The sequence below is a fragment of the Centroberyx gerrardi genome, chromosome 19 (assembly GCF_048128805.1).
Source record: "Centroberyx gerrardi isolate f3 chromosome 19, fCenGer3.hap1.cur.20231027, whole genome shotgun sequence".
In the NCBI taxonomy this organism is placed as follows: Eukaryota; Metazoa; Chordata; class Actinopteri; order Beryciformes; family Berycidae; genus Centroberyx; species Centroberyx gerrardi.
In genome coordinates, this window is record NC_136015.1 from 16,789,344 (window position 1) to 16,810,011 (window position 20,668).

Genomic DNA, 20,668 nt, shown 5'->3' on the forward strand with positions numbered 1-20,668 from the left:
ATAATCTGATAGGATCTCTTTTGGTCATGTGACGGGAAGCACAGCATTTTCAGCTGAAAACGAGCTAGGATAGTCGGGAATCGCATATCCAGGTAAACAATCAAAATACATGCAATATTAAACAGAAAACCCCATCCCACCTATCCTCTTCTGTGCCATCGTCGACCCTATGATCATTTGATTGATATTGTTGTGAACCCATACCTCAGCAAATCGCTCTGATTGCATTTAATGGCGTACGCTAGCTAGTTAGCTAAATGACCCCTCTCTGTCTTGGCTGGAGCTCAACGGCCAGCTAGCCAGCGTCAGTCGGGAAGGAACAGGTCAAAATAGCTGAAGTCGCTGCTGCGAGACGCTATCCCATTTGTACTGTTAATCAGGTGGCCACCACTGCAGTACTATTAGTGTGCAATGAAAGCATGTATGAAATAGTGTTTACCATCCATAGCAAATTAGTGCTGAACCTGTTCCCAGAGAAGGTTTTGCTTGCAGGAACGCTAACCCGTCGCTAGCGCGCTAGCTAGCTAGCTAGCTAACGTTAGTTGTTGCCATAATTGCTAGGACAGGCTGTGTAGCTTAGCTAGCTATCCAGATAACAAGCTAACCCGCTGCATCTTGTCAGTGCGTGCATGGCGAACCTTCATGAAATAACTGCACGTACCTGGAAAGTATTGTTATCAACACCTTAACAACCATAAGCGGTTTTACGCACATTTTGCATCTTGAGGTTTTGTAATGTTACTGTTTGCAAGCTAAATTGCTAGCAAGGTAGAGTAATGACTGATGAACAACAATGGAGACGGATTCCTGCTTGGATATTTTACTCTTTTCTGATACTCTATCTTGTGTGATTTCATATTTTTTGCAGGATTTAATCCCGGTATGGGGGACATGAAGACCCCAGATTTTGATGACCTATTGGCAGCATTTGACATTCCTGACATCGATGCCAAAGAGGCCATCCAGTCAGCCCCGGATGAGGCTGAGGGGCCCCATGGACCCACTGGTGCACCTCTGGGGAAGGCAGACAGTGTGGTGGGTGTAGGGTCATCCTTGAGACCACCAAGCCCCTCCGATCCCCAGGCTGACACTTCAATTGTCAGCGTTATTGTGAAGAATAAAGTGCGTCTTGAGACTGTAGATGGAGGGGATGGGGACACAGACCAGGACCCTATTGATGTGATTGCAGGGGTGGACGTGGGTCCTCGGCTTGGTGCGTGCGCCCCTGGGATGGCTGAATCTGAGGCTCTCAACCACAATGGTTTTGGGACATCTGGCGTCTCCACACCCTTACCCCTGAGCCAGGCCCAATCCAATGGAGCACCATGGTCGGTGAACACCCCTAAAGTGTCTTCAGAAGGTGGAGTAGTTGGCGCTGGAGCTACTAAGTCTCACAAGCAGGGTGGTAACATTTTCAACAGACTGAAACCTCTTATGGCGCAGGGGTCGGGGGACCCTGTGGGCCGGGCCAGGAAGATGCAGCTTCTACAGCAGCAGCACCAGCAACAGCAGGATACAGGCCAAGAGAGGGCAGATGGGGTTAAAGCGTCGTTACCTTCATCTTCCTCTTTATCGGCTGTGTCTTCTCCTCTGGCTGCAAGTGGGTCTGTTGGACTGGCCTCTCCTTTCTTTCCACCTTCCAAGCCTCTACTTCCTACTCCACCCTCTGCCCTCTCATCACACCCGTTGCATTCATCTCAGCCTTTTAACGGAGCTCCCAAAGGTGGTCCTGCTGGATTTCAACCCCGGGAATCAGAGGAGGATGATTCTGACACAGACTTGGGGGGTCCGCTGGTGATCCAGGAGAGCCCCGACTCCCCCACATGCAATCCTCCTCAGCTGAGCCGGCGTTACAAGTCTGTCAGTGCAGACTCTGTCCCCGCCCAGCCCCCATCCTCTACTGCATCTCACCCGAAACCAGGGGACACTCCCTCGGGTGCCGGTCTGACATCATCAACCCCCCAGTCTGGCTCCACAGAGAGTCCCCCGCTGGAGGACAGGCATCCAGAACATGTCATAGAAGAGAGAGACTCACCAGAGAGTCCTGAACCAGAGATTCCCAAATCAACTGCTCAAGTTACAGCCAAGAGGTGCTCCAGCCCTGCAGTAGCCTCCACACCGCCCCCTTCAGACCTGCGGGAGCCCAAGGAGGAGGAGGAAGAAATGGAAGTGGGGAATGGGATAGATAGGGTAGTAGATGGCAAAGCAGACACAGGGAAGGGAGAAAGCACAAGAACAAGTGAGGAGAAGATGGAGGTAGATGACGGCAAGCCTAAACCCCCGTCCACTGAAGCAGGAGGAGGAGCAAGCACCCCAGCAGCAGCTGCTGCTTCTGGGGCTCCATCCCGACCCCTAAAAGTCAGAATAAAGACCATCAAAACCTCCACGGGGGGAATCACCAGAACTGTCACTAGGGTAGCACCTAAAGGTGGTGCTGCTGCAGGGAAAGGCTTGGACCCTAAAGCTCAAACTGGGGGACGCAAGGTACTAGCAAACAAGGCCCAAAAAACTGACGCTTCTCCTGGTCACATGACAGCAACATCTCAGCAACAAAAAGTAAAGGCTCTTAATGCTCTACCGGTGTCCACACTAGCAGCCAGCAGCGTCATGCTAGCCGCTGCTACTAAGGTCCAAAACAAAATGGCTGCATCTGACAAGGCCAAGGTTTCTGCTACTGCTGTCAGCATCACTAAATCTGCTGCCCTGCCTGTGACTCCCGCTGTGACTTCCTCTCCCAAGTTTTCAGTTGCTGCTGGTGGGATCAGCGTACGCACTGCCACCACTAAGACGGCTAACGGAGGTAGCGGCACCATCATAGCCGGCACCCTCCAGCCAAACAAGCCCGCTTCCATAGTCAACAGTACAGGTGCCGTCATCTCCCGCAGTCAGTCTAGTCTGGTGGAGGCTTTCAATAAAATTCTTAACAGTAAGAACCTGTTGCCCAGCTACAAGCCTGACCTCTCCGCACCTCCACCCCCGGAGTGGGGACTCCCACTCCCAGCCATGGGCTACCGCTGCCTGGAGTGCGGAGACGCTTTCGCTCTGGAGCGCAGCCTGGCTCGTCACTACGACCGGCGATCGCTCCGCATCGAGGTGACCTGCAACCATTGTGCTAAGAGGCTGGCCTTCTTCAATAAGTGCAGCCTACTGCTGCATGCCAGGGAGCATAAGGAGCGTGGGCTGGTCATGCAGTGCTCCCACCTGGTCATGAGGCCTGTCACCGTGGAGCAGATGATTGGACAGCAGGACACCACACCCATTGGTGGTAAGAAAGTTCTGCGTGAAGTGTGTTGGATGTTTGTGTGGAATGTCGGTTATAATAGAAGAACGACATAAAAGTTTTCTGTTATGTCTGCCGATGGTGTTTCATGAAAAAAAACATGTCATGTAGTCAGCACACAGTCCACCATTCATTTGTGGTTCATCTCCATTGACCACCTCCCATTTGTCTTGTCTGGTTTCCATCTTCTGGCTGACCAGGTATGCTCTCCTCTTCATCCTCCTCTCCTCCAGTCTCCTCCCCCTCTACCACATCGGGGGCCCCTGCCGTTTCTGCCAACTCCAGTCCGATGAAGGATAGCACCTCTCCAGCAGCAGCTCAGCCCAGACCAGTCCGCCGCACACCTCAGGGCCCCCAGGCTCTGATGCCTCTGCCTTGCAAGAAGGCCGAGGTGCTGCAGTACAGCAATTTCAAATGTCCCGAGTGCCAAACCCAGTTCTCTGGCAAGGCCGAGCTGGTCACCCACTTCCAGCAGATCAGAGCTGCCCCCAACTCAGTGAGTCTTGGTGATGAGGACACAGTATGTGTCCTGCTGCTGTTTTCTGCTGTCATGAAATGCTAGTGGTCACTTTTGACTGCATGTTAAAATCAAAAGCATTTTAACTCAGTTTGAATACATGGGCTTCAAAATGTTTTATGCTCTTTGATTCAATGTATTTTCTGATGTTTGACTTTGCTTTTCTTCTCTGTTTCAGACATGCACTCAGTGCTCTCCTCCCATGATGCTGCCTAACTCCTGCGCTGTGTCCGCCCACCAGAGGATCCATAAACACAGAGCGCCTCATGTCTGTCCTGAGTGTGGGGGGATCGCCCGGCAGGCCAGCTTCCAGACGCATCTGGAGGAGGCCTGTCTGCACTTTGCCAGACGCATTGGCTACAGGTTTGGAGAGGCCTCCCAAAACTATAAATAAAACTTGTCATTATATCACATGATGGCTACATAAGCATTGTAACTATATGCACCAGCAGTCAACATATTTCTAAAAGAAAGTGGTTAGAAGATCAAGCGTACTGTAAAACTTCCAATAACCCTAACCCTTCATTTACCTCAACAAATGAGAGCACCAGGCCGTATTTAGTGACAGGCCAGTATTTCTGTTGGCGGGTCCACAGTACCCAGTATGCCTGAAAGTGATTGGGCGTCCTGGTGGCTCGGTGGACTAAAGTTGCACACCATGTAACCACCACGCCACGTCCTGGGTTCAAATCCAACCCCAGACCTTTGTTTCATGTCATCCACCTCTTTCTCTCCCTGTCTTTCCTGTCTCTCCTCACTGTGACTGTCAAAAAAAGGCAAAATGCAAAAAAAAAATACTGAAAAAAGTAAAGAATTGTAGTGCTCAAATTTATATAATTGCCTTTTTAGTCCTATAGCATAAAAATGTCACTGGTATAGGCAGCTGATGTCAGATACCACCTACTACTAACAATAATTGTAGTAATAATAATAATAATAATCAGAATGATGATAAAGATCTGGCTGAAATAATCACGCAAAACAATAAACTACTTGTGATTTATTATCGGTAACATACCACTGGGCTACCACAACATACTGGTCATCAATCTTGCAAATAAGCACCACAATGGAATGAAATAAAAATTGCTAAAGCCACAAAAGTGAATCAGAAAAAGCTTTTTGTCAGGTATTGACTCACAAACAGGTGCAATGTTGTATGGCGATCCAAGCAGTAGAGTTATTTGTGCCAGTGCCTGCATCCATGGCAACGAGATAAACATGTCAGCATTATTTTTGGTGATATATATTTGTGATACTTTAGTCATTTTAATTATATTTTTGGATATAAATACTTTAGGAGCTTAGACATTTCACATAGTTCTGTCATATTGTTTTTTACTGGTGTTTATTGGTGACCTGCCTTTATTTATGCATGCACACAACACTCCCCGGCTATTTTTGGCTACTATTTGAAACCCCGTCTTTATTGGAAGTTTTAAGGTACACATATACAAGTCAGATTCAGAATTAAGTATATCACTGACTGACTTTAATTCAAGATGATTTCATTTTCGTAATATAGCCATAACGCATCATGCTGTTGTCCGTCCAGGTGCTCGAGCTGCCAGGTTGTGTTCGGAGGGCTGAACTCCATCAAGTCCCACATTCAGACTGCCCACTGCGAGGTCTTCCACAAGTGCCCCAGCTGCCCCATGGCCTTTAAGTCTTCCCCCAGCGCCCAGGGCCACATCAGCACCCAGCACCCCACGCTCACCGGAGGACAGGCCAAGTACGTCCCCCGCGCCTGCCAGACCAGAGAATTTTTTTCTATCCACGCATATACAGGCCTCTTACTTGAAGTTGGAAATAGATCGCTGAAATATTAATTCCCTGTGTCTTTCTTTCTCCCCCTCTGCAGAATGATCTACAAGTGTGTAATGTGTGATACGGTTTTTACCCAAAAACCCTTGCTGTACATGCACTTCGACACTCACTTGGCCAAGCAGAAAGTGCACGTGTTCAAGTGTCCTGATTGCACCAAGCTCTATGCTCAGAAAGGTTCCATGATGGAGCATATTAAGGTTTGTTTTCTGACAAGCGTGAATAAATATTTAGAGAGATTTTAGATATTAAGATGGATATCCATAGACATTATAACATTATTCTATTCTGCCAATCATAAATGAGCCTTTTGCCTTTATGTGTTGCCCATTCATTGCTTTCTACAGTGAATGTGGTGTCAACAAAGGCATACAACAATACTTGGGTCGGCCTTAGCAAGGTCCCTCTCTGGGTGCCTTGTCCTAAGTTCTATGCCAAGTACAACAGTTATTTTAGTAATGGAAATGAGCAAGGTTATCTTTTTGTGAGCCTGTTTGAAAATAAGAATAAGGAATTGTCCGCACACTGTCAAAAATGCACCAGGACTGATGTCACTGAGTCCAAATAATTCAATTTATTAAAGGAAGTAGTGCCAAAATTGTCTATTTGTGTGTGTGTGATGTGAATGCTGGTTGCCTTCGTATTGTCATAAGTTTCACATTTTTCTGTCACACACTTTTTTCTCAGACTGCTCACAGAGGCCTGTCAGTCAAACCGGAGGCTCAGTCAGACGCCTCCGCCCCCGCCACGATCCCAGTCAACCCATCCGGTCCCTCGGGCCCCAAGTCCAAATCCTCTGGAAAAACGGACAACTCCGACGGAGAGGACTGGGGGCGGGATCAGGAGGAGGAGGAGGAGGAGGAAGAGGAGGAGGAGGAAGACGACGACGATGGGGACGAGGACTACGAGGCTCCGGGGAGTCTCTCTAGCTCCCTGGGGGGCAGCAGTCACCCCGCCGCCCCCACAGAGTGGACCTGTCCCCAGTGTCAGACCACCTTCACCGACAACGAAGACTATCTCAGTCACGTGAAGATGGAGCATGGCAAGGTGTTACATGCTCTCTTACACACACAGTTGCTGTTGCTGTTTCAATTTCCATGCTTAGATCATTAAAGTCATTAAAAATCATAAAAAAACAGCCACAATCTAAATTTACCAGTATTTGCTGGTGGCTGGTGTTAATTTCCCACCCTTACTATAGCACTATTGACTGAGACACAACATCTTTCTAACCATCTTTTCTCTCTTCTCCCTCACTGTGTGTGTGTGTGTGTGTGTGTGTGTGTGTGCACACGCTACCAACTCCAAAGTTCCCTTGTCGTATTTGCGGAGGCACGTTCAGCACATCCTCCAGCCTGAGGCGTCATGAGCGCGTCATTCATGAGGGCAACAAAAGAGTCTTCCATTGCCAGTGAGTCACTTTGGCTTTCACCAAATATTTTTTTCGGAAATTGTTAGACATCTCATCTATGACTGAATTTTTTTTTCAATTTAGATTTCTCACGAACAAGGTTTTTAGTCTTTAACCATCAGGGTATGTTGAGCAGGCCTGTAATTTTTCTAGTCTGGCTTCACCTCAGAGAAGACTGAATTTTAGTGACTTAAACCTGTGAAGTCACTATTAATAGGGGTTATTGATCATAGTGACTTAACTCAAGCCTCTGTGTGTGTGTGTGCATGATTATTTTGCAGATATTGCACAGAAGGCAAGCGCACGTTCGGCAGTCGGTTCCTACTGGACAAGCACATTCGGCTCCATCACAGAACCACAGATGGACAGGTCAGTCAGCACACTGCAGTATTGATTCTTTAACCCAAGTGGACATGAATAGGCCAACTGCACTTACACAATATTCATTCAGGTTTGATCCCCCCCCCCCTACCGTTTGCTTCCTAGCTATATGTGTTTTTGTCTTCCTCTTCTCCAACCCACACACACTCCTTTCTCTCTGTCTCCCCAGGGTGCCCCCCAGACCAGGAAGCGCGCAGCCACCGGAGGAGACGGCCCGGGCAGCTCCTCAGAGCAAGACGGTGAGGTTGGACCTCCCGGAGCCAGGGCGGGAGACGAGGAAGAAAACGCCACAGAGGACGGCGAGGAAGGCGGCGGCCCGGCGAAGAGAACCCGGGGGGCGGCGGCGCCCGAGCCGGAGGAGGAAGACAACGTGTTCCGCTGCGTCCCCTGCGGCTTCTCCACCGAGGACGGGGCGGAGTTCCAGCGTCACATCCCCCAGCACCGGGCGGACACCGCCTCCTTCCAGTGTCTGCAGTGCGGCGTCTGCTTCGCGTCGGCCGGGTCTCTCGGCAGGCACCGCTTCATCACTCACCGCGTGCGGGACCCCCAGAGCGACGCGGACCGCGGCACCCCGCGCGCCTCCGGCTCTCCCGACGGGTCGCCCGCTCCCTCCCCTCAGGGCCAGGGAGAGGACGGAGAGGGAAGTCTGAGCTGTAAGGTGTGCGGCCGGCGTTTTGACAAGGCCTCGGACCTCAACACCCACTTCAGGACCCACGGCATGGCCTTCATCACCGCCCACAAGACAGACAAGCCCCAGTAGAGGGGGGCGGGGCCTCTGAGACGGACACATCGGCTAGACGAGGAGCTAAGAGTCACGCGCTTGACCGAGAAGAGAGGCTGTAGAATATTCCTCTAAAAGGATGAATGTTGATTATAAGGAGAGAGAGCTGCTTCGGATCGTCTGTGCAGTTTTTTAGCCACCATAAACTGTGTTTTACTCTATCTACAGCACCTCTCTGTGCGATTGTAACTGCATGTTTGATCATTTTACTGGTCACCTAACTGAACACACCTGTGATAGACTCTTGAGTGGAAGGCTCTCGAACAATCCCCCTGAGCAAAGCATTTATATCAGCCATACTGTCTAATACGTCTTGTCCTTCCATTACCATCACTCTCACTCTGCACTGACTGTAGCTACTTGCCTGTCTCTTCATGTAACACAAACTTCCTCAATACATCTCCCACTGTACTCTAATAATTGTCGTGCCGACATTTTTGTATTCCACATTGTCCATGGCGTTCACACTCATCGTTTGTCTCAAGTCCTTGCTTTGAATAATCCAACTCATTCTCTCAAACCCACTGTATGAAGAAACACTCTTCTTGCTGGCCTCAGATCAGTATTTCCAGCCCTATTTCTGTGTCAGAGGCTGATTAGTACTGTTCTCAAGTCGGTGCCCAGTTGATCGTAGACATCTGAAGCAAAAAGGGGAGTGTTTGGAGAATTTTAGACACTGATTTTTATGTTGCAACGATATTGTAATATTTATTTATACAAAACGCATTACTGCTGTTGGTATTTGTGCGAGTCTGTTGCGTCAAATCTTACTACTGGATGCAACAGTAGAAGTAGTGTGATTTACATGCAACAGAGAGAGGAGATGTGAATCTCTGAAGGCATTTCATTAGGAAAACGAGGTTACTGGAATACTGTAACCTGTGTAGCGTGAATGATGTGATGTTATTAACCGTTAAGCTAGACAAGAGAGGTAAGGCTTCCTGCCAGTAGTATATGTGTACGAGTTTTGACATGTAAATACATATAATTACACTAAAAGAAAGCGTTCTGGTTTTAGTTACTTGCTATGATAATGTGAATACGTATAGTATTTGTACTTGTACCGTTCCCTTTTTTTCCAAACGATTTGAAGTTTAAAAAAAGAATTCTCCCCCCCCCAGAGGTAGCTATACATTGTAATTAAAAAGCAGAGGGAGAGCGTGGGGGTTGTGTTGTCTTAATGTGTATGAATACAAATGTTTATCTCTTTGAGACGGTTCTTTTTTATCTACAGAATCAGTGCTTGCTGTACTCACATTTCTTTTGTATGTTTCAAACCAGCCTTCATGGTCGCGTGAAGGAGGCCTATGGGTGGATTTTTTTTGTTTGTATCTTTTATATGTCATATCATATTTATATAGCAAAATAGTGGAAATTCATGTCATTTTCTTTTCCATGGTTGTGGTCTGCTTGCTGAAATGCCATACACTTTTGTGCTGTTTCAAAATAAATGTGTGAAAGAGAGAAGATTGCCTCATGCAGCAGGTTCATCTCCAGAGTCAAGCGTCTCATTCGGAGCAGCGTTTTACAACTTGCAGAAGGGAAATGAAGGAAAGTGAGATAACGGAGGATTATTTGTGTTCACAGATAGGAATGTATTGGGATAGTGGAGTGAAAGAGGTTCTTATTATAATCACCTGGAATTCATATTACTGAGCAAAAAGTAGAGGTTATGTTTTGCCTGGATGTAAAATTATGTCACAAAACAAGATTACTGCAATCAAAACCGACTTACCCAGTGGTTCCAATACTTAAGCCATTGACTGACACATCTACACACACACACACACACACACAAGCAGTTTCAATGTGTACTACATCATAAATAGCATTTATATAGTCCCCAGGTCTAAAAATAATTTATTGTTTTGGACATTATCGTAATAGAGAATGCCAAACTGTCGAACCTTGGGAGTTTTTTTTTTTTTTTTATACTACATGGTCCCATTTTGCCCCTCCTTGGGTTTTTCAGAGTCTGGCTCCACCCCCTCCAGCTCCACCCCCGTCTTGCCCTCAGTGGCCCCGTGACCCAGGGCCTGCAGCTCAGTCGGACTCTGTGGGTGGTGGACTTCAATCAGCAGCTCGTAGATCAGCGATCCCAGCAGCGCCCCGACGCACGTGGCCACTAATGGCACCCACCACCAGCCACCTCCGGCCCTGGGGAGACAGTAACAGAATAATCGTTTCCATCATCGTCATTAATCTCCCACTAACAGTGTCTTTAGTCAAGGAATGAATTAGATCATCACTAACTTGAAAACATCGACTCCCCAGCCAGCGATGTACGTGAACAGGCGAGGCCCAAAATCCCTGGCGGGGTTGAGGGCGTAGCCGCTGTTGGATCCCATAGAGACGCCGATGACCAGCACCGCCGCTCCCACCAGTACCGGCTCCAGACCGGGAGGAGACATGCAGTTCTTACTGTCGCCCAGAGCCAGGACGCACACCAGCAGGGCAGCGGTGCCAATCACCTGGAGAACACGGTACCATTACGTCACATCTTGTGCATGTTGTACGCACGTTGAAACCCAAGACATCGCCCGGTTATGTCACCAATGATGTGTCCAAGAGCTTCAGATGTTTTTCTAAGTTTATCTCTGCACCAAGGTCACCATGAGAAATTTCTGTGCAATTACAGTGCAGGAAACTGATTCTGATTACACATCATCGCCTGTACGGTGTGGCATGGAAGCCACAGATCATATCACACATTATCTAGATAACAGATACGGTGAGTCGGTGACCACACCTCTGCAATGACCAACATTAATATGACAGCTGCCAGCATGGTTTGTCATACTTCTCCTCACATGGACAGAGGGCAATGTGAGCACACCACAGCAGTGATACTACCACATTAAATTATACAGTATACAATCAATGTGTGAAATATTACAAAACACATCTCTTTCCATGAAGTCAAGACATCCAAACCTGACTGATTTTTGCTGATTTGGCGAGTCGAGTTCAACAGATTTCTATGTTCCTAATACTAAATTCTGGGCGTGCCACCCAGGCAGAGAGTTCTCTTTCCGCCTGATGTGGCTGAGGGGGGCGACAGGGTCTGACCTGGTCCATGACGCCTCCCCACAGACTCAGGTAGTCAGCAGGATAGGTGGAGAATATGGCCGCTGTGGCAGTGGGACCCGTCACTGTCAGCTCACCTCCGCTGTACGACTGGATGGCATCTGCGAGCATCTCATCCCACACACACACACACACACACACACACACACACACACACACACACACACACACACACACACACACACACACACACACACACACAAACACTTATATACATGTCCAGACACTACCAGACTTTCTATTCTGAATTCACACCAACTTGAATGTATATTTGATGAATGGTGTACAGTATAGTCTGCTGTTTGTTGTATGTATGGAACTGCCTCTTGCACTCTACTTGTATGTTTCTGCCTCAAGGCCACCGAGACAAACTCTCGTGCAGCTAGTGTACTTGGCAAATAAACGGATTCTAATTGCAGGGATCACTGCTGCTGCCTCACCATAGTACTGCAGGCCAACGGTGGCTGCAGCCAGAAAGGCTCCAAGGACTTGGAAGAAGACGTAGAAAGGCAGCTTTATCCAAGGATGTCGGCCCAGAAAGCACAGGCTCAGAGAGACAGCGGGGTTCAGATGAGCACCTTAAAAGGAGAATAAAATCAAGAGTTTGGTTCCGAAATGACATATCCGCCATATTAAAATAAGTGCCACTTTTACATGAATTAATAGTAATGTGAATTAATCACACAAATCTAAAACATTGATATTTTTTAAAGGACAGTAGGAAAGCTTGGGTGACAAAAATGTTTTTACAGACTGGATCCTTTTTTTTTCTTCCTTTCTTTCCTTCTACTGAATGATGAATTTCAGGTAATGATTTTTTGTCCCCTAAAATTGCTATATTGCATGTTGGAAAGGAACTCTTCAAATACTCCTTGATAATCTTGTATATAGTTGTGAATATTTCTGAAAAAGGTCCGTGTTGGTTGCATCCTTCATTCACATCTCACCTGAAACGCCACGAGACACAAAGACCCCAAACGTTGTTCCCAGAGCAAAGCCCAGGTTGATTGACAGGTATTGCCCTTTCTTATCTTGAGTTGTCGTCACCTGGGCAACGGAGCCGCATCCAAAGAGCTGCAATTGCACACACAGGAGAGCTGTAGCAGCAGAATATGACACATTGAGTGTAAATAAAAAGGTACGGAGCAGTCTAACATCTGAAAACCTGAATACAATCTGCAAGACTTTACACTGTATTTGAAGATTGCAGTATTCCAGATATAGAGAAAGTATGTGAGTTATGAGACTTATTGATTTAAACAGAAACGCCTAATTTAGATTATCATATTCACATTGAACAGTTAAGGCAATTCTGGCATGGGTAAGCAATGATTATAGGACTGCCTCAGTGTAATTTCACTTTTTATGGACCCCCATTTCTAAGGAAGCGTATTGCTTTATGATTCGAGTTGTAATTGTTAATTGCCCTGCCAGGCGACACAGACCGTGAGTCTGGACTGTTCAGAGAGAACAAAACCACCCAAACATTGCAAATAGAGATGGACAAACATCTTTTATTCCAAATCACTATCATCCATCTACTGTTAGGGAACTCCTACACTGCTCTCTCTCCTAAATCCTCGCTCTCACCTCGCCTGTCCCATCTCCCCCTTTCTCTCTCTCACTCCTTCTCCTTCTCTCTCTCTCCCTCTCTTTCCCTCCCTCTCTCTCTCTCTTTCGGGCCAAAGTCCTTGGTTATCCATTGTGAGGATCCACTAGCTGCACCAAAACAACAGAGTAAACCCTTTTCATTTGTGTTAAATCCAGACCGCAAAGAAACTATATCAAATACTTCATACTGTGGAATACAGTGATCAATTGAGAATTTGTATGCATGGGCTAAGAATGAATTGATCACATTCTATATTTTACCACTTAAACAAATGCAGAAACCTGTATTTTACACACAAAGATGACCAGGAACGGTCTTTGCCTCAGCAGGTTTCTATGATGGAATCATGAATAGTTGTGGACACATCATGTAATAATTCAAATCCACCTGAATATGAGTTTGAAGTTACAGAGGTTGCATCTACTTTATCTGTTCCACTGAATCCTTGGCCGTACTTTGACAAACTGATAAGAGATTTTGTCACACAAAACCTCTACACACCAACATGTCAGCAAATCCCCAAGAGACTCCTGCTTACTACGGTTTGGATAAAGACAACACACGTGGTTCACCTCTTTTACCTTAACCAAAGCAACTGAGAAAAGATCAAATCCATAAAGTGACTTCCAAAACATGAGAAAGTAAGAAAAGCACTCACAATCATGACGTAGACTCCCAGGCATTCAGCCATGCACTCCCTGACCAGCTGGTTTCTGATGTGACACTTCCTCAGAAGCCTCTCCATCCCTGAGCTTTCCTTTGCACCGTCCGGCCAAAAAGCAGCTTTCAGACCTGCGCCCGCCTCATCAGGGGGATCCGACCCGGGCAGCTCTCCGCTCTCTGCCTGACTGAGCAGGCTTTGCCCTTTCATACTGGAGTTATGAGCTACGTCACACGCTTTATGGCATGGCTCAGGTGGTGGTGTGTCTGCACGCATGAGAGGAGAGTAGCTGGCTTTGTGGGACATCCTGGTGCCAAAATCACAGCCTGCATGGCCAAAATACATCAGGACTCCTTCAAATAGGCTTCACGTTGGTTTGCTTGACTGCTTGGCTGAGGTCTCACCTGCCTGGGATTGCCTCTGATTGTTCCTCTCATTTGATTGGTTATTAAATTTCTTAAATTTCTTTTCCTCTTCTACATGTGAAGGATGCCTTTCCCTCCATGGATGAGTGCAAGCAGGATCTGTCCCTCTATAAGAAACTCCAACTCAGAATTCTGTGTCTTCATCTGACTCAGGTGATAAGATAAACAATTCAAACGTTGCAAAGGTTGTGTCCAACAATTTAAGCAAACTATGTGCGGTCTGCTTGTATCACAGCAATATATAATATTTCCATGTATGTATGTAATGCTCTTTGATTGCTCTGATCAAATGTGCCATACATTTCTCCACATCTATATAAACTGTCACAGCATAATAAAGCTGACAAGAAATGGAAATATTTGGCATATAGTATGAATGTCAATAAGTTGACATTCTTACTATATTCTGTAATAATAATAAACACTACTCACTATACTATACTGTCTCAAAGGCTTTACAGTATACAGTGTGCAAGATATTACAACACATATCCTTGCTATAAAGATTTCCCAACTAAAACCATTGCAGTCATGAAGGGAGCATGCAGATGAAGGGGAGGACAGAGGTTAAAGAAGATTTTTTTTTTTAGAGTTTATTCTGCAATGGCTCGAAAGCTCATGCAACTCAATATTAAGAAGTTGTTCCAAATATTTTAGATGCCAGCAGTGCATATGGCATGAGTGGTATGTATTTTCTGATAATCATTCACCTCCCTTTTACCTGGTGGAAACTGCACCCCATAGAGAGGAAATTGGATGGATAGGTGATAAAAACGGAGGCTGTTTCGTTTGGTCCTTCCCCTGCTGGACTCCTCCACTGTAATCCATAATGACATTTAGTTCAACTAACAGACAGACAGAAGGTTGGAGAAAGAGCTGTAAAGCCTCAATCATTTTATTTATTCTGAAAATAAAACACAAATACTGAGATTTTTTTTTGTTGCCATTTCTGCTTTAGATAGTTCAGTGGCGAGAGATGTGAGAATTTCTTAACCTAGATTGATGTTACCATAATGCATGAGGAAAACTGCTATGTAGGCTCCCAGGACCTGGGAAAGTTAGTATGACAGGGGCTCAGACCGGGACAGCTCAGAGGTAGAACTGGGTTCAGACGGGCTCCTTTGAGAGTTGGTGTAGAAACAGAAAGGGGATGAGCTGAAGGAGTGAGCAAAGATCATCTTAAGCTGTTAAAAATGCATATCCCAATGAGAGGATTTGGAGTCCCTGTAAGTGCTTTTAGGCCCAGACAGGACCGTGAACATGTAGCTGGTTGAGCGAGGACACCAGATTGTGCACTGTGTTATATAATTCCAGTATGTTTGTGAAAACTGCTTGCAAGAAAGGTGCTCACTGAAGCCAGAGGCAGTGCCTGTTTGAAGCCGAGCCACTCTTATCTCCATTCCCCTAATGAAGGCAGCTTTTCCAAAACATAAGGAGTAGCCATTCCACTAAGGGCTTTTGAAATCTTCGCACATGAAAGAGCGCCTTGGGTTCTTTATATTAACTGAACACGAATCTAGTCATCGTGCTCATCGGAGACGTCTCTGCCGAGGTCCACGACCCCGACTGAGGAGGTCATACTGACAGATATGCCAGCGGCCCTTCGCTCCCTGGACCGTCTTCACCTGGGCCGCTGCAAACATCTGGAGGAGAAAGAGGGAGGGAGAAAGGATGGCAGAAAGGGGGAGAGGAGGTAGAGGGTGAAAGAGGCAAATGAGGAGAGGTGGATAGGTGGATTTCCCAAAGGTCTGCTCTATTTGTTGCATCCATGCATACCAAACCTTGATAAACAAGCTGTAAACTGATAAGGAATGAAATTGGATCCTAACTGAGAGCGCAACACTGGCATAAGCTTGGTGAAAAGAGAGAGAGAAAGGAGAGAGAGAGAGAGCTGGTAGGACATTGCATTCTGTTCAACAGAGAGTCCTGGCAGCACAGAATAGAGAACAGTGTGTTTTAATGCTGTGCTGCTCTGCTTCAGTTTCACTTCAGTTCCACTGGCATCTAATTTTGGACTCTCCTCAAGCACAACACTCCTTCACTATTGAATCAAAAATAGTACACAGTGCAAAATACAAGCAAGGAAAGGTTGGGTTTAACAATACCCTATCAGGATGTGAACCTAAAAATGAACTCATACACTCCCAAACCAAAGCGCTCCATGTATTCAGACTTTTCTTCATCCTTGCTGTTGCCGTCTGTCCAAATCTTTCTCCAGTTCAGCTCTCTCTTCCTCAAGATGACCAATATCCGTCTGTTCCTTATGCTTTCATACAATACATACTCTGTATTTGAGTTTGCCTGCTTCAAGCGCTCTTTAATATCCAGGACTGTGAAAAATCTAGCAAAATGCTGTTACTGTGAAAGATAAACCTCAGCACTAGTATCCAATCAGATAATGAGATCAAACTAGCCACATGTATCTTGCAATTTTGTTTCTCAAGCTAGTTTTAGCCAATAATACCCAACGTCAACGAGCTTCATCAAGACAATTCTGTAGTTTTGTAGTTGCCATGAATTTGAATGAAACTGGAAAGCACTTCGGCCATATGAATTGTTATAGAAATAAGAATGGTAAAATTGAAAAACAGCACAGCATCTGCAATACAACAGTATGTAGAAATACAGAATGCAGGTAAACAAGAACATAAAAGTTAACCCTTCATAGTCGAGTTACATCAACCATCCAAATCTATACACTTTGTTTTCAACTCTATTTTAAGTTGTAATGTTTTCTAGTTCCTGGAACCATATGATAAGAGTAGCAGCTTACATTCAGTAACACAGATGTCCCATATACCAGAATCTTTGCTCATGTTCTGTAGATAAATAGGTTCATAGTTGTACGGTTTAGCCTAAACTCACTATCGGACTAAACCAAAAATAACTGGCAAACAACAGCTATATAAATATATTAAGAGTCTTTATTTTGCCCATCATACAGTCACATTCATATAGGCCTATCTACAGGACAATACAAAAATAAAATATGTAATGTGGATTGTTTAGTGCCTGATGTGTCTTATCCTACAAAATCACTAGTCAACGGGATTGGCAGCCTCTAGTCTAGATTGGGTCAACTGGAAACCCCAGCGCCATCTTCAAACAGGCCACTAACTTCAATGCGAAGCGTTCGTTTTGGCAATCAAAGGTAAAGCAATCTGTCCATATATAGAGAGAGGGGCAAAACAAAATAAAGGTTTCAAATCCTCCATAAATATGACAACACTCAGCTTTAAAATAACACTCAAACAGTGATATATTTGAAAAAACAAAAGAAAACAAAACAAAAAAAATCAATGTTCTATGGAGTCCAGAGCATACAGTTCACTTTACTTATCATTATACAAGTTATCTGAACCCCCCAAAGAACTTGGAGAATAAAGAGTCATCATCCCGCATGTCAGAAAAGGGGTGTGGACCACCTGGAATAAAAAACACAAAAATAACTGTGTTAGAACTGCATTCATGTTGTTGCTCAAAATGGTGTAAAGAGACCAGTACTGCTAAACTGATCCCAGATTACACTGGTCAAAATAATCTGAAAATGCTCTGTAGCAGTTTAAAAACACTCAGTGGGAATAAACTAACCTGAAGTGACTGGTCCACCCTGACCATCTCGCCCCTCCAGGCTCCCAGGACCTCCTGAGCGTGTGACTGTGGTCTCCTCGTTTCCCTGGCCGTCTCTGACTGTACGCCTCTCCTCCACAGTCTATCTCACACACACACACACACACACACACACACACACACACACACACACACACACACACACACACACACACACACACACATCAGAATAAACAATCTTCACAGGAATTCTCACACTAAGACTTCTAAGTTATTTTCATAATCAAAAGGTCTCATAAAATAAGATTAGAACAATGGATATAGATACTCTAACATTTTGTGCACTGGTATTATGTCATAGAACAATTTATATATGTTTTTAACATCTGCCATTTGGTGGATGCTTTTATCCAAAGGGTCTTACAGTATCATAAGTGAATACGTTTTAGCATGGTAAAAGTAGGAATCACAGCCTTAACCCTGGCAGTGTTAGTGCCATGCTCTACCCATTCAGCTTCACAGACCATTTGAATTGTCCTTTTAGCTGTTTAAAATGTGCTGTTAATGGAAAGTTCATTAAAATTTATTATTATTATTATTATACATTAAAAAATAAAGGGAACTGTGTCTCTCACCCCGTCAGGTTTCACCACCTTGGTGACAGTGACGGACTGGAAGAAGGATCTGGTCCTGGGTTGGCTGGGCGGCTGAGCGGGAGGAGGAGTCAGGATCTGATCCAGGCCTCCAGACGACACCGCAGAATCCAGATCTGGACGGGACAAAAAAATCAGTTGCAACACAGAGCAAAATCCTGCAATGCATTTACTACCCTTTATTTAACTGAAAGGTTGAAAATATCAACTACCTCTGTCTTCTCTACGCTCCTCCTCTGGACCTCTCTGTAGCCCCCGTCTCCAAATATCATGGAACTAATAAGAAAAGAAAAGAAAATCCAAGACTAAGCTCATTGAAGACAACAAGAAACAATCTGGAGGAGGACAGAAAATAATCAAACATCGCTATCTCTACAAAATGACATTCGAAGGAAGAAGGGAAGTAGGGGCTGAAGTCTCATTTACCTTAGAAAAAGGAGTCCAGCCATGGAATGGAGAGCCGGGCGAGTCTGGTGACTGAAAAGGAGGGGTGCCACCATGTCTGGGCTCTCCAGACGGTCCTGCTTCAGGTCCTCGAGGCAGGTCATCTGGGGATTTCAGCATAAAGTCTCTCAGGGAGTTCCCGCTGGATCCTCCCCCACCCCTCTCTGCTCTGTCCCGTGGCGGTGGAGGCATGATGCTGGGAACATCTGGAAGACGACACAGTGACAGTTGAAGGAGACAGATAGAGAGGATATTAGGCAGAACAAGTTAGCTGCACCCCTCAACTACCTGGATGGCCTGTGTGTATCTATAGCAGAGAAGTACAATAGACTGAGATGATGCCAAGACACAAAAATGTAACTTTAACTATAGAAAACTGAGATACTAGAGATTGAAAACCTCCAGTGAGTAACAAGTAAACTCTTGAGCTGTATACACAAAGTCCAAGACACTCTAAATCCAGCAAGGAGGGAAGAGATTAAAAACTTGACATTTAAAAAGCATTTATTGTCATGGCTTACTTCTGTCATTTCTTTATCTATATTCAACAGATGTTTCATGCTGAATGGAAAAAGGAACTGGACTGGATGTGTGGACAGGGATCAGGACTGTCATACCGAAGTGTCCCGACCCGGGCTGGCCCTCCCAGCGGCCCAGCTGGGAGAAGATCTCCTCCATCTCCCTGAACACCTGGCCGAAGACAGCAGGCTCCTGGATCCTCATGCCTTCCGGGCCGAGGCTGAAGCCAAACCTCCAGGCGTTATCGAAGGGGTCCTGCTGGTCTCCCTGGTAACCGTCGTAGTAGAATCCATCCGCGTCATCTTCATCGTCGTCGTCGTCGTCATCATCATGGGTCATGCCGTCGAAGAAGGGGTCCCTGATAATATGATGTAAAAAAGGATGAAACCATGAAATCTCCAGCAATTTAACATATTTAATCCATACTGGATCATTCAGAGCAAGTATTAAATATTTGTAATCCTGCGGCTTGCATAGATTTTATAACTATAGATTAGATAACTAAAATCAAACAACTTCCCACTGAGCAATTTTACGTTGACTAGCCGTTTAAAAGTTGTAGATGTCTAGGCTAAAATGAGACTAAATGAAGTTTAAAAGTTCCAAGTTTAGTGGACGTCTACGTCTTCTGGGGTATAACGTTATAACAATAAAGCATTATTGACTTCTCTGGTGCATATTTTTTTAAATATTTACAGCTGTTTATGCATTCTTTAAATATGTAATAGTGTATTTACTGCTTGGTCTAAAACTGAGCTGCACATTGCCAAAGATCCTGGGAACTAAAGCATAGACGCGACGTTGAAATGACGTCTAGTGCTCGGTGGGTTGGCAAGCCGACGGACCCCTGTAGTCAGCCTGGACACAAACAAGCTAATCTTGTCCTGGGACAAGGGTAACTTTACCTAAACCTATTAGGGTACCTGACACAGCCGAATGAAGGCACCTAGCTAACTGTTCCGTTAGCTTCCTAACAACAGCTGTGTGCTTGTCTCCAAGTCCATAAACTCACCTTCGGCCCTCTCCACGGTAGTGGCCTCCAGGTACCCCGAAGAATCCGCGAAATAAATCAAAAACACTCATTTAATGTCAACTTTTGTAGAAAACTAAATCATCACGAAGAACTTCAACAAACTAGTGTGGGGCGGAGGACAGTCGCACTTGTCAACAATGCCGTAAAGTGCTCTCGATGTTTCTGAGAATGACGCAACCAGTCGTAACTATAATTTTACCCTAACTAACAGAAACAACGCGCACCGTAAAACAGAGCACTCATGTATTCACTCGCAGTAATATAGAACCTCCTTGCTCTGGCTGCGTCCCAGGCCCGCCCCCGATACATGCCGGTCTGCACGTCCCAAAGGCTAGAGTGTACATCATCAATATCCAACACGCCTTTTGATGCCAGGCACTATTCTGTCTAAATTTTTTCTTCCTTTAAACTTGGGCCACTTACCCGAGAAAATTATTGTAGAAAAAGACAGCATCTTTGGAACCTGTGAA

The 20,668-nt window shown here is 45.6% G+C and overlaps 3 protein-coding genes and 1 non-coding gene across 4 annotated transcripts; 2 read left to right on the top strand and 2 right to left on the bottom strand.

The window, feature by feature from the left end:
- Positions 1-57: 57 nt before the first annotated feature.
- On the top strand, positions 58-9,653 carry znf687b (zinc finger protein 687b). Its single transcript, XM_071903063.2, has 10 exons — positions 58-92; positions 869-3,265; positions 3,481-3,776; positions 3,976-4,160; positions 5,353-5,529; positions 5,659-5,821; positions 6,309-6,668; positions 6,932-7,032; positions 7,314-7,401; positions 7,583-9,653. The coding sequence occupies exons 2-10, from the start codon at positions 883-885 to the stop codon at positions 8,171-8,173; spliced, it is 4,344 nt and encodes a 1,447-aa protein (XP_071759164.1). The 5' UTR covers positions 58-92; positions 869-882; the 3' UTR covers positions 8,174-9,653.
- On the top strand, positions 5,933-6,067 carry LOC139914717 (small nucleolar RNA SNORA13). The gene has a single exon (XR_011784787.1). It is a non-coding gene; the product is annotated as a small nucleolar RNA SNORA13 (small nucleolar RNA).
- A 475-nt stretch (positions 9,654-10,128) lies between the features above and the next one.
- aqp10b (aquaporin 10b) lies at positions 10,129-13,860 on the bottom strand. Its single transcript, XM_071903065.2, has 6 exons — positions 13,552-13,860; positions 12,229-12,355; positions 11,722-11,859; positions 11,264-11,382; positions 10,448-10,665; positions 10,129-10,351 (listed from the first exon to the last, which is right to left on the bottom strand). The coding sequence occupies exons 1-6, from the start codon at positions 13,858-13,860 to the stop codon at positions 10,129-10,131; spliced, it is 1,134 nt and encodes a 377-aa protein (XP_071759166.1).
- A 3,025-nt stretch (positions 13,861-16,885) lies between these two features.
- On the bottom strand, positions 16,886-20,340 carry hax1 (HCLS1 associated protein X-1). The gene is made up of 7 exons (XM_071903094.2): positions 20,178-20,340; positions 19,264-19,523; positions 18,629-18,852; positions 18,415-18,478; positions 18,185-18,318; positions 17,571-17,691; positions 16,886-17,404 (listed from the first exon to the last, which is right to left on the bottom strand). The coding sequence occupies exons 1-7, from the start codon at positions 20,246-20,248 to the stop codon at positions 17,331-17,333; spliced, it is 948 nt and encodes a 315-aa protein (XP_071759195.2). The 5' UTR covers positions 20,249-20,340; the 3' UTR covers positions 16,886-17,330.
- Positions 20,341-20,668: the final 328 nt, after the last annotated feature.

Coding starts and splice junctions, on each gene's coding strand:
- znf687b (XM_071903063.2), top strand. CDS start 883: ATGGGGGACATGAAGACCCCAGATTTTGATGACCTATTGGCAGCATTT. Junction 3,777..3,975: donor TCAGAGCTGCCCCCAACTCA/GTGAGTCTTGGT, acceptor TCTCTGTTTCAG/ACATGCACTCAGTGCTCTCC. Junction 5,530..5,658: donor CTCACCGGAGGACAGGCCAA/GTACGTCCCCCG, acceptor CCCCCTCTGCAG/AATGATCTACAAGTGTGTAA.
- aqp10b (XM_071903065.2), bottom strand. CDS start 13,860: ATGTCCCACAAAGCCAGCTACTCTCCTCTCATGCGTGCAGACACACCA. Junction 11,383..11,721: donor CGTTGGCCTGCAGTACTATG/GTGAGGCAGCAG, acceptor AGATGCTCGCAG/ATGCCATCCAGTCGTACAGC. Junction 10,666..11,263: donor GGGGAGGCGTCATGGACCAG/GTCAGACCCTGT, acceptor CGTGTTCTCCAG/GTGATTGGCACCGCTGCCCT.
- hax1 (XM_071903094.2), bottom strand. CDS start 20,248: ATGAGTGTTTTTGATTTATTTCGCGGATTCTTCGGGGTACCTGGAGGC. Junction 18,479..18,628: donor GCTGGACTCCTTTTTCTAAG/GTAAATGAGACT, acceptor TTTTCTTATTAG/TTCCATGATATTTGGAGACG. Junction 17,405..17,570: donor GGGTGGACCAGTCACTTCAG/GTTAGTTTATTC, acceptor TTTTTATTCCAG/GTGGTCCACACCCCTTTTCT.